At 44.9% G+C, this 12,316-nt stretch overlaps 1 protein-coding gene across 1 annotated transcript in view; it reads right to left on the bottom strand.

Annotated features, from left to right (window-relative positions):
* Positions 1-7,225: 7,225 nt before the first annotated feature.
* The window catches only part of LOC310797348 (uncharacterized protein), a gene marked incomplete at both ends in the record, with an annotated part of 13,351 nt that continues 8,260 nt past the window's right edge, over positions 7,226-12,316 (bottom strand). Inside the window, 4 exons of the mRNA XM_083659719.1 lie at positions 7,226-8,185; positions 8,437-8,617; positions 10,768-10,874; positions 11,063-11,137. Of these exons, the coding sequence (XP_083515845.1) occupies positions 7,226-8,185; positions 8,437-8,617; positions 10,768-10,874; positions 11,063-11,137 (1,323 nt within the window). The remainder of the gene's footprint in view (positions 8,186-8,436; positions 8,618-10,767; positions 10,875-11,062; positions 11,138-12,316) is intronic.

The raw sequence follows: 12,316 nt of genomic DNA, 5'->3' as shown, positions 1-12,316 counted from the left end.
GTGGTTGTACTCATTTGCAGGGCTCGACGTTAACTTTTAAAAGTGGTTGCCGGAGGGGCAACCTGGCAAGAGCTTTTGGTTGCCCGAATAAAAATATGGTTGCCCAATTTTAGTCGCCTTATATTTTGAGTAATTAAGATACTATGCAGTCATAAGCCGGCTTAATAATGACGATGTGACTAGGGATGTCGAAAATCATAATTTTCTTTGACCGACAACCGACCCTCATTAGCCGACAATTGTCGGTTAACCGAGAAGATTAAAATGCGCATTTTGACTGTCTGTGCCCCATTAAACCCTTACCACAACAAATGCTTGATTTTTTTTTCATTAGAAAGCGTTTATTTTTACATCTACAAGCAGAAGAAAACACATTAACAAAACGAAAGACAAGTTGAATCCTCCAGCCATCTAAACAAAAACATTCCTCCGATAGGCTATACTGCTTAGAGCTGCACGCATTGCATATTAAGGACACGTCAATTGACACGCAGCCGCCCCGTGAAGTACTGTTTGAGTGGACGACAGCCCAGGGGCTGCAGGGCGCACTGACAACGCGTACATCACTACAGTATCTTCTACTTTTAGCAATATATAATACCTGCTTTTGGTCTCACTCCTTCTCCCTCTGTCTTCACGCACGCAACGAGGGCTATGCTCTCTGGGCTCCACAACAGTCATTATGAAGACGAGTCCGCATGCAGCTGTCAGTAGCTGCTTTCACACCGGCTTTGAAAGTGTCAATGAATGCAGTCTACAAACAATCCGTCTCTCGTTGTGAAACAATTTCTCCGAACTGCTCTGTGTTGGACAGTAAAGACTAACGTTAATTGTTACTTTTCAATCGTCAATTAGACGCATGTCTGCATTTTTGTAACACGGTAAAAAACTACTGTTTGATCATTGAGTGCGAGCGTATGCATGCGTGTGCATGATGAACATGCAGAGAGGGAGGGAGAGAGAGTGAAACCGAATGAACCAGTGAAGAAAAAGTAATGTGCACGTTAGGGATGTTCATCAATTATCGAAAATCGATAATCGATCGTTAAGGATTGGAATCGATCCTGTGGCATTTGGATCGATTTTTTAATTATAAAAAAAAAAAAAAAAAAAAAAAAAAAAAAAAAATTTGGACTAGGTTTGGGTGGAATTCGTTCCTCCTCGCCCCACTCCATTGCACAGCCGACTAACGTGAGGTGGAGCTTCATATAGTCTCTAGTTTTCTGGCTGGGCACGGGCCTTTGTGCCAACAAAACTGTTTTAAACATGGGAAATTCACACCGGCATGCGCCGGGGACAGCAGTGTTGGAGAGGAGACACATTGAAATAAAGAGTTCATTGAGGAGAACACGTTGTCTTTCGTATTTTCTGCCATAGGCATTCATTTTGTAAAAAAAAAAAAAAAAATTGAAAAAAAAAAAATTGAAAATATTGAAAATTTTCTAAGTATTAATAAAATCGATGATCGATAATTGATCGTTAATATTCACCGATTATCGATTTTGGAAAATTTTCAAAATGAACATCCCTAGTGCACGTTCCATCAGGTTACTCCAGACACGGACGTGCGCAGTGCACGCTGAACGCTGTGAGGTGAGCAAGGTGTCGGGTTTCAGGCCATGCGCTCCTGTCCTGACCAAACTGAAAACCCGTTTCATGACAGCGGCTGGAACACAGAAGCAGCAGAGTGACTGGCTGGCTGTAGTCTGCACAGGGCAGGCAGGGCATCCGGGGAGAGAAATGCATCGCACTTCTCCTGTCTGGTCAAAGCAGAGGGGGGCGGGGCTGTGGCGCATGTGTGGAGGAGCGGACAGAGAAGTCAGTGCTGCTGACAATGCACACTGCTTTTCTCTCAAACATTTGGAAAAGCCTTTCTCTAAATGAATGTTGTTCTGGCAGGAGCTTTTAATTCCTATATCCTGCTGCTACAGTAACTACTTGTTAACATTGCTTACAGCGAAGGAGGAAAAAAAACACCATATTGGCAACACGTTGTATGCCAATTTAATATGCAAATTAACCGTTTGACCGACATGCTTAACCGACCAATGACGTTGTCGGCAGTTAACCGGTTAACGGTTAACCGTCGACATCCCTAGATGTGACAGAAAAGTAAGTATAATAGTCTATAGTATATAGTATAATAGGCCTATTCAGTGTGCGCACCGGGTGTAGTAGTAGTAATAATGATAATAATAATAATAATAATAAATTTGTGTCATTTTGTTTTCTAAACAAATCTTATTTTTTGTTTTTATAATGCATTTGCACTGAAAGGATTTGTTTAACTAATATTTGTGAACTTTCATTTTCATATATTTTTTAACAGTTATTGTTCATATTGTGCTTAATTTATTAATTAAAAGCGTTATTGATAATGAAGTAGCCTATGCCTCCTCATGTTCATTCAGGGATACTATGATGACAGTGGTTTGGGGCCCCCACTCTAACATGTTGCATAGGGCCCCAAAAGGCCCAGAAGCGGCCCTGCAATCCCTCTCTCTCCCACCCCGTATGACAGGCTGACAGGCCAGGGATGCAAATAATTCCTCAGCACATATACGCGGTGGTAAAACGTTTTTGAAGGATGTCCTGGTCGAGGTGTATGTTGTAGGCTTGTTGTAGGCTACATGCTTTGCGTTATGCTGGAATTATGCTTGAAGTTTGGACTGTTGCACGGAAATGAGAGACACTGAATCTTGACGAGGAAACGTGTGGAGCTTTTATACACTGTGTGGGTTTCTGCTCGTGGAAGTGAGCGGGAGTGAACCGTCTGCACAGGAGCCTTGTGGAGGGGCGCGTCTGCTGATTTGACTCACTTTTCCGTGCGGACACTCGCGGTCCTCGCCGATGCGGGAAGCAAATGAGACCTAAGCGCTTGTTGTAGGCTACATGCTTTGCAGTATAGCATTAGTTTTCCGTCCCGTTCAAAGACGCACGGGTATTTCACCTCGATGACAATTTCCTCGTCCTTTGTTTCTGTGCGGGGCTGTGGGCGTACGCGGTTCTTCTTGCGTCTTGCAGCCGCTGTGATTGTGTGCGAGGCTGCGAGCAGCCCCACCTGTCCGAGTCAGTACTCGTTAAACATACCGCATGTGCAGCATGCATCACGTAGGTTCCGACTGGTAATTAGTAACATCGTTCCGATTGTAACAGCAATAAAATGTCACATATATGTCACTCACAACAAGTATTAAAACATATTTATTTGGTGTATATTTTGCTGTTTGCTGCTGTACATATTTTTTTGCATGTTAAAACGTGGTTGCCACTGGGGCAACCAAAGGCCAAGAAATGGTTGCCCTATTTTTTTTCTGGTTGCCCGGAGCAACCGGGCAGCCGTTAATGTCGAGCCCTGATTTGCACAAAACATTTCAGTAAAAATAAAGACACCCAAGACATATCTTGGCAAGTAAATGTAGGCTATATTTATTACTTTTCACAAATCAATTCAAATTGTTTTGGAAATATCTAATGACCCAATTGTTATTGTGGGATATTATGAACCAGGTACCTAACAGCTAATGTAATGAAAGAATAGATTACAAAACACTAAGTAATAATGTATCTTAGTAGGAGCCAGCTACAGGCAGAGGGCCCTTATTTAAAGCAGCAATGACTAAATAGTGCTGCTTTGATTTATAAGTATTTGCCTGGTATATTTTTCTTCATTTTGTTTTTTACAAGTTGTATTTTTCTTTCATTTTTTCTTCAATTGGCCAAATTTTTGTCTGTACTGTATAGTCAAGAAAAAATAGTGATGATATCGGAATAATATCGGTATCAGCAGATATCCAAATTCAGGTATCGGAATCGGATCGGAAGTGAAAAAAGTGGATCGGTGCATCCCTAGTATTAAATGCAGATGTAAAATCAATAAAAAGAACTCTAACATAATGTCTGGGGTAGGGATGCACCGATCGATCGGCACGTGACCGGAAATGGCCGATTTCCACGTGATCGGCCTCGATCGGTGATCTGCGCCGGTCACTCTAAATAGCCGATTCTGTGAGCCGATTTTCAAGTGACGTGTGCGCACCCGAAAACAGCGAGACCGAGACAGATGAGTTGCAGCCAAAATAAAAGCTGCCACTACACACATGCCACAGCATGTCTTCGTCGGTGTGGAGCCGCGGAGGGGCAGGGTAGGTTGCAGTTCACTCCAGTCTGAGCGGCTCGCTTCATCTCACCCCTCTTCCCCGACCAGCTGCAGTCCACATCACGTTGCAACGTGGATACAGGAGAGGTTTGTTTCGTATTGCGAATAGAACGATGAACATAATAATAAAACGCATCGGACCAGTGTGCAAGGTTTTCTGTGCGAGATAAAAAAAATTTGAATGACGGATTAAAAAAAATGGACTCTGTGTGTAAACTACGATATTCAAACTGAGTCAACTCAAACTCATTTCTTCATCTAGGCTACTCAATAACAGCCAAATCCAGGTCTCTGGGCTCCAGACCTATAGGCTATAAACTCCTTGTCCATGGATAACATTTTGACGTTTATTTATTTTATTTTATTCGTTTATTTGGCAGGGACATATACAAAAAAACATTAAACCCCATAGGGGAAGATATGCTTTGTAACAGATTTAGCCATAGGCTACTTTCCATCTGGAGCCCCTGTTCTGTTGCACCTTTTTTGCTTTTGGAAAAGTAAATGCATGATAGCTGTGGGATATACTGGAATTAATTGTTTTATATTCATTGTATTTACACAAAAAAGAAAAGCTCTGTCCAGTAACCTGGAACACTTTTATTTTGAGATGTTTTTGAGTGAGATCGTCCTACCTCATGCAAATGATAAGAAATGTGACATGAATGTTAATTTTCTATTAAAGCAAAGTAAAAAAAAAAAAAAAACGTCAAAAAATAACCCGGCAATTATTGTTCTTAGAAAGAAAATCTGAATCGGCAAAAATCGGTATCGGCAAGTCAGACTACCGTATTCAAAAATCGGAAATCGGCCAACAAAATCGCAATCGGTGCATCTCTAGTCTGGGGACTTGTAGATGTTTCGCTATAGTATTGAACAAAGTTACAGTTGCATCGTCTGTGCCCCTCTTACTCTTATATGCAAACTGTAGGTGGTCTAGGCCACTAGATACAGAGGCTGTCCTATGTCTGCTTAAAACTCTCTCCATACATTTACCTAGGATAGAGGTGAGTGCGATGGGCCTAGAATCGTTCAATTCTGAAGCCCCCGGCTTTTTAGGAATGGGCACAATGTTTGATATTTTCCATATTTTGGGTACCATGCACGAGTCAAGCAGGAACTGAAATAACTTAGTAAAAACTCCTTTTAATTGCTGAAAACAATCTTTTAAAACTCTACCTCTGAGGCCATCAGGCCCTGGGGCCTTATTGGGCTTGATGCTTGCCAAACTTGAGGCAACTTCATGTTCTGAGTTTAATTGGAACATATTCTGGGATGGAGCTACACACTTCATCCCGCTCAGTACTGAAATTTGTCTTATCAAATCGGCTATAAAATAGGTTTAAATCATTGGCCCAGGATGGAGAAAGGTTTCCAGCAATGTGTTGTTTTAAAGGCTAGTGGAGTTTGAATGAAGTGTCTAGCATGAAACAGTGATACTAGAGTAGCTACAAAGGTTACATTTGTAAAAAGCAACAGGTAACATTCTAAACTGGACGTGTCGTTACCCACCCAGAGTATGGCGGCCGATTAGACATAATAATGGTGTAGGGTAGTGAGCGCCTTGTCTGAAGGAGTCTGTGTTAACGTTATAACGAGGCAAATCACAAGTAATGTAACGTAGCTTATGATTCCAGCAAGCACACTTTACAAAATCAAAGGTGAATTTGAACGCACTGATTCTCCCACGTTACCACTCTGACTGTGACGGCCAGTTTGTTTGGTGGCACTGCTAGCCTAGCAGCTAGCTAGCACCATGGCTAGCACCAGCTACTGTATCAGTTAACGTTAGCTAGGTTAGCTAAGTGAAACACGCTTTGTAGAGAGATGTAGGAGATGTGAAAGCCGTGCAGAGAGTTCCCGCCCACACAGTCTCCTGCTGGTTGAGTCATTGTGTATATTATTACACCTACACATTATTAAAACTAAAGCTATACTTACGAAAGTTTGTTCAAGTCAGACGCCATATTGCCCACTGCAGGTGCGTTGGAGGTGTGGAGGTCTGTCATGCCGCCTCACGGTAGCCGATCTGGGCAGTGGGCGCAAAGTGGGCGGCGGGCGCTGTACAGACTTCTTCTTCTGTTTGGTTTAACGGCGGTTGGCATCCAAATTGTTTCATTACCGCCTCCTTCTGGATTAATACTTCCACTGTTTCCCTACTGTATTACAGTGTTGTGATTAGTCTCTCTCAAAAAACGGATCAACAGTTTTCTTCCCTCCACAGACCACAGTCTGCTCCCACCCATCCCATTATATATATTCTATGGGGTGGAGTTGTTGCAATTCCTTAATGGTTGGAATGGAAATGGTTGTTTCCTTACCAAATGTGAAATATGTACATCCACAATTCTGTTATATGTCAATTTTCCTCTGAATTCACCTTACTGCAGTTGTGGCATACCGTTGTTAGTAGGGAATTTTGAAATGGAAAATGTCTAGGAACCCTGTTAATATTGTTAATTGTATGCAATGTTCCATAAACTGTATTTCCACACGTTATCACAAGTTCTTGAGGACTCGCAAGAACAGAATGGAAACAAAGACTGTCTTTTTCTTTTTATTGAAAAATGATAAAATATACACAGGAAAATGCCAAAAAAAATCTCACACTGGATCACAGTTAGAATTGATCAAGTCAAAGCTTCTTGTTTTGAACAAATCAAATCTATAAACTACAAGATATGCTATAAGCAGGAAAAAGGTATCAGGAGGTGCTGCCTCACTACAGCGGCATTCAAGAGTGTTCTTTTGCAACACCTGTACCTCTTACTGTTCTGCAGCAGTTTGAAACGGCACATTAAAGTACACAGGTGAAGTCACTCTAACAACATGACAAGACCATCTCTTTTTCTTCCTACTTCACAGTACACATATGGGTGTAGTATACATTTGCTTTCAATAAAAAAATTAATAGTTTAACAAAAAGATGTGTGTGTATACCCAGCTCTTTTCAACTGGAGTCCCTAATGCACATAGCTCAGATATGTGCTCAAAAGTCAAAATCTCTTGATTTTGGCTTCTGTGTGTGTGTTTTTGTGTGTGTTTGTGTGTTAGTCTGTGTGTTTGCTAGTCACTATCATCAGACCAGCCCAACTCCATCATGTCCATGGCCTTGGTCGCCATGTTGATCTTGGTTCCGTGTCGCACGCTGCAGCTCTTGGAAGAGTTCTGATTGGACGAAGCCCGCACGCTCACCTGCACTCCCGAGTGGCCCGTGACCCCCACCTCCCCTCTGATCTTCTGGCTGACGGCCTCGCTCCGCTGACCCCTGAGCCCTACCTCGCTCCTGACCCCGTGACCTACGACCTTCATTGCCCCCATCTCGCCCATGTTCATATTCATGTCCATGTCTCCCAGGCCCTCCATCTCCCCCATGTCGTCCATGTCTAAGGACAGCATGTCCCCGAAGCCCCCCATACTACCTTGGAGGCCCTTGAACATGGTCTGGATCCTCCCCCCCTCCATTCCTTTGTCCATCCCTCTCTCCTCCAGCCTCTCCATCTCCCACCCCCCTTCCTTCTCCCGCTCCCTGTCGCCCTCCGCCTCTCCGAACCCGCCCGAGAAGCCTCTGAGGATGGTGGTCACCCTGCTCCTCTGCACCCCGCCGCCTCCTCTCTCCCTGTCCCCCTCACTGCCCCACGACCTCTCTTCCCTCTCCACCACTCCCCCCGGGAAGCTGCGGAGCGTCACCTGCACCCTGCCACCGCCCTCCATGCTCCCGGAGCCTTCGTCTCGCTCCCTCGACCCCCAGCCTCCTTTCTCCTCCAGGGTGCCTTCGTCTTCCTCCTCCTCCTCTTCTCCGAACCCGCCCTGGAACCCTCGGAGCATGGCGTGCAGCCTGCCACCGTCCAACGAGCCCACGCCCCTGTCCATCCCTCCCCCGGCGGTCCCCCGCTCACTGTCTCCGTTGCTGAGGGTGCGGAGGAGGCTGCTGACCCCGGCGCTGCTGACCCCGGCGCTGTTGGACTCCTGCGAGTGCGAGCGGAAGAAAGAGCCCGAGGAGCCGATGGACATCGGTGTGAAGAACTGAGCGGGTCGGAGAGAGGCGGGGTGGAGCATCAGGCACAGATGAGAAGAAGATCAAGAAGGAAAGGGGAATTAGAGGTAGATCAACAAACCAAGCCAATATTCTTGTGATTAATCTTTATTATATAATTTAAAATTGGCTAAGTGGGCTCTGTGGTGGTGTCAGTCACGGTATTTTTCTTGAACATACAATTTGATTCTTCTTCGCGGTGACATCAAAAGGTTGACAGTCAGTCAGTTCTTCTACTCACCGGTGAGATGTTGGAGCGCTCCATGAGGAGGGAGGTGGGGCTGGGAGTCATGCTGGACCTCTCCATCAGCCTCTCCTCCCACAGGCGCAGCCTCCTCTCCCGCTCCTCCAGCTCCTTCTCCTTGGAGTAGAGCTCCCTCTCTAGCTTCCGCAGGCGCTCCAGAGTCGACTCGATCTCACACCTGTTCACACACACACACACACACACACACATGCGCACACACACACACACACACACACACACACACACATGCACACACACACACACACACACACACACACACACACACACACACACACACACACACACACACACACACACACACACACACACACACACGTAGGTACGCCTATTATCTCTTGCACAATATACAGTACATGCAGATGTATGGTCTTCTTTTGACCGGACCATCATAGCCAATCATCACGGACGGTGTGACACAACTCGTGCGGTGGTACATTTTGAACGATGCACCAATGCACGCAGACAGCTGGACTTCCCTAACAGCCCAGCCAATCAGATGTTACCGTAGGAATTCGTAGGGCAAATCCCGGAAATGCTGACTTGTGATTCTGACCCTCAGTCGGTTGAAACGTGCTGATGTAAGACGTTAGGTCTGAGTGACCACGTGAGACTATAGCCAACTTAATCCATTGATACCTGATGCTGCATTTGCGTGTATATCCCTCGTTTGTGTGTATACCCCTTTAAGACTGGTTCGCAGTCTTGAAGGGATACACACACAAATGCTGCATCAGGTATCAATGGGTTAACCGCAACCATTATAGGAAAAAAATGCTTCTCTATTTGCCTCTGGAAATTAATCAATATTTCAACAGTTCATAGGATTCTATTCTCAAAAATGGGTCTTTAGATCTCTTGTGAATGGCATGATTTATTTTCATTTATTTTGGTGGATGGTGAGGATATCACAGATTGGCAATTTTGCCAACAATTAAATGAACAACAGTATATATTTTGGTTCCTTAGAGTTGACTGTTATATCATGTTGTCCGTATCAGTATTCCTGCTGAGGGAAGTACTGTTCATTAAAGTACCCATGAAATTAACCTCATAAGCATAAATATACATTTCTAACCAATAAAGCCATCAGAATTTTGAACAATCCCACCCATCCTTAACCATCCCATCAAATGTAAAATTGCCTTTCCCAGACTCCTATTCCATTGGTTAATATTGTTTTTTTATGATCTCTCACTGCATTATGTCCCACCACAACATCCTGTTTCAACAGGAAATGCATCAAATCCAAGAAGTAAAGATGCCATTTAATGAAGAAAACTGTCCATGTGGGGAATTTTGTGTTCACTGGCATTACCACCCCAGTAACACTAGATGTCACTGTGGGGGTTAGTAAGTGATTTCCCATGAGTCTGCAGACACAAACACAATCAATTCTGACAGCGACTAAATATAGACAGACATCTGACACGCAGCCATACCTCCCTCCCTCCATACCTCTCTATCCATTCATCCCGCCCCTTTACCCCTTTACCCTCTCTCCTCCTCTTATCTCCTCCCTCTCTCCTCCTCTTATCTCCTCCTCTTCCCTCCTCCCTCTCTCCTCCCCTTGTCAGCTTTTTCCACCCGTACTCAAAACTTCCCTCAAAATTGATTGCTTTGCTGTACTCATGTCAAACGCGCATAGAATCTCACACCTTCTCTCCTGCGCTTCCTCCTCCCCTGTCACCCCTATCATCTGTCCCCTCTCGTAGATTTCGCGTGGGCCCAGTACATTTCTGTCCCTCCTGTTCTCCTCGTCTTCATCCCCCCCCCCCCCCCCCCAACACACACACACACACACACACACACACACACACACACACACACACACACACACACACACACACACACACACACACACACACACACACCACCCCTCCCCCTAGAGTGAGGGTAGTGGAGGAGTGCAGGAATCTCTTCCATGGACACTTTCCAGAGTGCTTATTATTAGACTGAAGCAGAGTGCGGGGGTCACACATTCAGCTTCTCTCCCGAGCTTTCGGGAAAGCTCTGTGTGTGTGTGTGTGTGTGTGTGTGCGCGCGTGTGCGTGCGTGTGCGTGTGCGTGCGTGTATCCATACATTTGTGTCAAGAGTTGACTTAAAAAGAGCAGTACCGTAAGCCGCCACAGTCTCTATTTGTCATTGGGAGAGAGCAAGACTTAGCAGACTGTATACACTCTCAGAACGACAGATGACTTCTTATGCAGACGCACCCAATGGCTCCTTACGCATGCCTATGAGGTCGTGTGTGTGTGTGTGCGTGCGCGTGTGTGTGTGTGTGTGTGTGTGTGTGCGCGTGTGTGTACCTCCACTGGTCCTTGTTATGTAGAAAGGAATTACACTCGTCCGGTAGCCTGCTGTCTTTGGCCATAGTCTCCAGAGTCACCAGCACCTGCTTAAATCGCGGCCGCTCCTGTAGCGTACACACACACACGCATGCAAACACACACACACACACACACACACACACACACACACACACACACAATCAGATAAAATAACCATCTGATGTATCTTTGAAATGTGCTTTTCAAAGTACACAAGTGAACCCAATGGGTTTGCAATAGACTAACCATTGTATCCATCAGCCCATTAGCTTACCTTGGGTTCTGCTTGCCAACATTTCCTCATCAGCTCTGCAAAGCTGGCTGGACAGCTGCTGGGGATGGTCAGCCTCTAGATACACACACAGAAAACTCTTATCATTATGAGAGAAGAAATCATGTCAAAACAGCTTGTTTTCCACAACCATTAATGCGTTTTAAAGACTTCATTAACGACTACCGTTTTGATGATTTCTTTGGTTTATAGTTTTATTTTCTTTGAATTATGAATTACTACATCTAAAAAGCACATTTTGATCAACCTTGTTGACCCCTGTCAAGTGAAACTGATCTGGGGTCATGGCATTTCATTGTGTTTGCCTTCCTGCAGCACGCCGTGGCTCTGGTCTAATGTTCCCCCATAAAGTGAACAATCCAGCCTCTTGGCATCAGCAGCGTCCTGAATGAATCCAGACAGCTCCGATATATAGAGAGCCAAAGTGGAACCAATGTCACTTCCTGCTTCAGCACTGTACCAGAGATTTTCATCCGCCATTTATTTTTCCATAGACATTTCGTAAAATGCTTATAAAAAGAGTTGTATTCGTTCAAACCAAACGGTACAGATATATTTAGAAACAGGAGAGATCGCATAACATTTCACTCAGACCAAAACGTAAAAAAGAAATGCGGGTTTAAAGAAAATATTTTTTCGATGTTTTTTTTAAGTTTTGGTCTGAGTGAAATGTTCTATGGTCTCTCCCGATTCTAAATATAGCTGAACCGTTTGGTTTGACCAAGTAAAACTCTTTTTATAAGCATTTTACGAAATGTCTATGGCAAAATAAATTGCGGAAGAAAATCTCTGGTACAGTGCTGAAGCAGGAAGTGATGTTCACTTTGCCTCTCTATAGTACAGTACAGTAAATGGAAACAGCGTTCTCTGGGGATTAATCCCAAAATATAACTGACTGGGTGAGTGGAGAGAGGGCGAGAGACGGGGGCACAGCAGATAGAGGGGGAGGGGCACAGCAGATAGAGGGGAGGGGCACAGCAGATAGAGGGGGAGGGGCACAGCAGATAGAGGGGGAGGGCCACAGCAGATAGAGGAGGAGGGGCACAGCAGATAGAGGGGAGGGGCACAGCAGATAGAGGGGGAGGGGCACAGCAGATAGAGGGGAGGGCAAACAGAGTGACAAGGGGAAAGAGAGAAAGAGAGAGCGAGAGAGAGAGGGTTATTTAGGGCGAGCATTTGGAGACGAGCCAATCGCGATGCAGGACTCATGTTCTCAGAGTTGTTTGTTGGGCCCTG

This window comes from Poromitra crassiceps (assembly GCF_964638095.1).
Source record: "Poromitra crassiceps genome assembly, chromosome: 23".
Classification (NCBI taxonomy): Eukaryota; Metazoa; Chordata; class Actinopteri; order Beryciformes; family Melamphaidae; genus Poromitra; species Poromitra crassiceps.
This window is presented reverse-complemented; position numbering and strand designations above follow the sequence as displayed.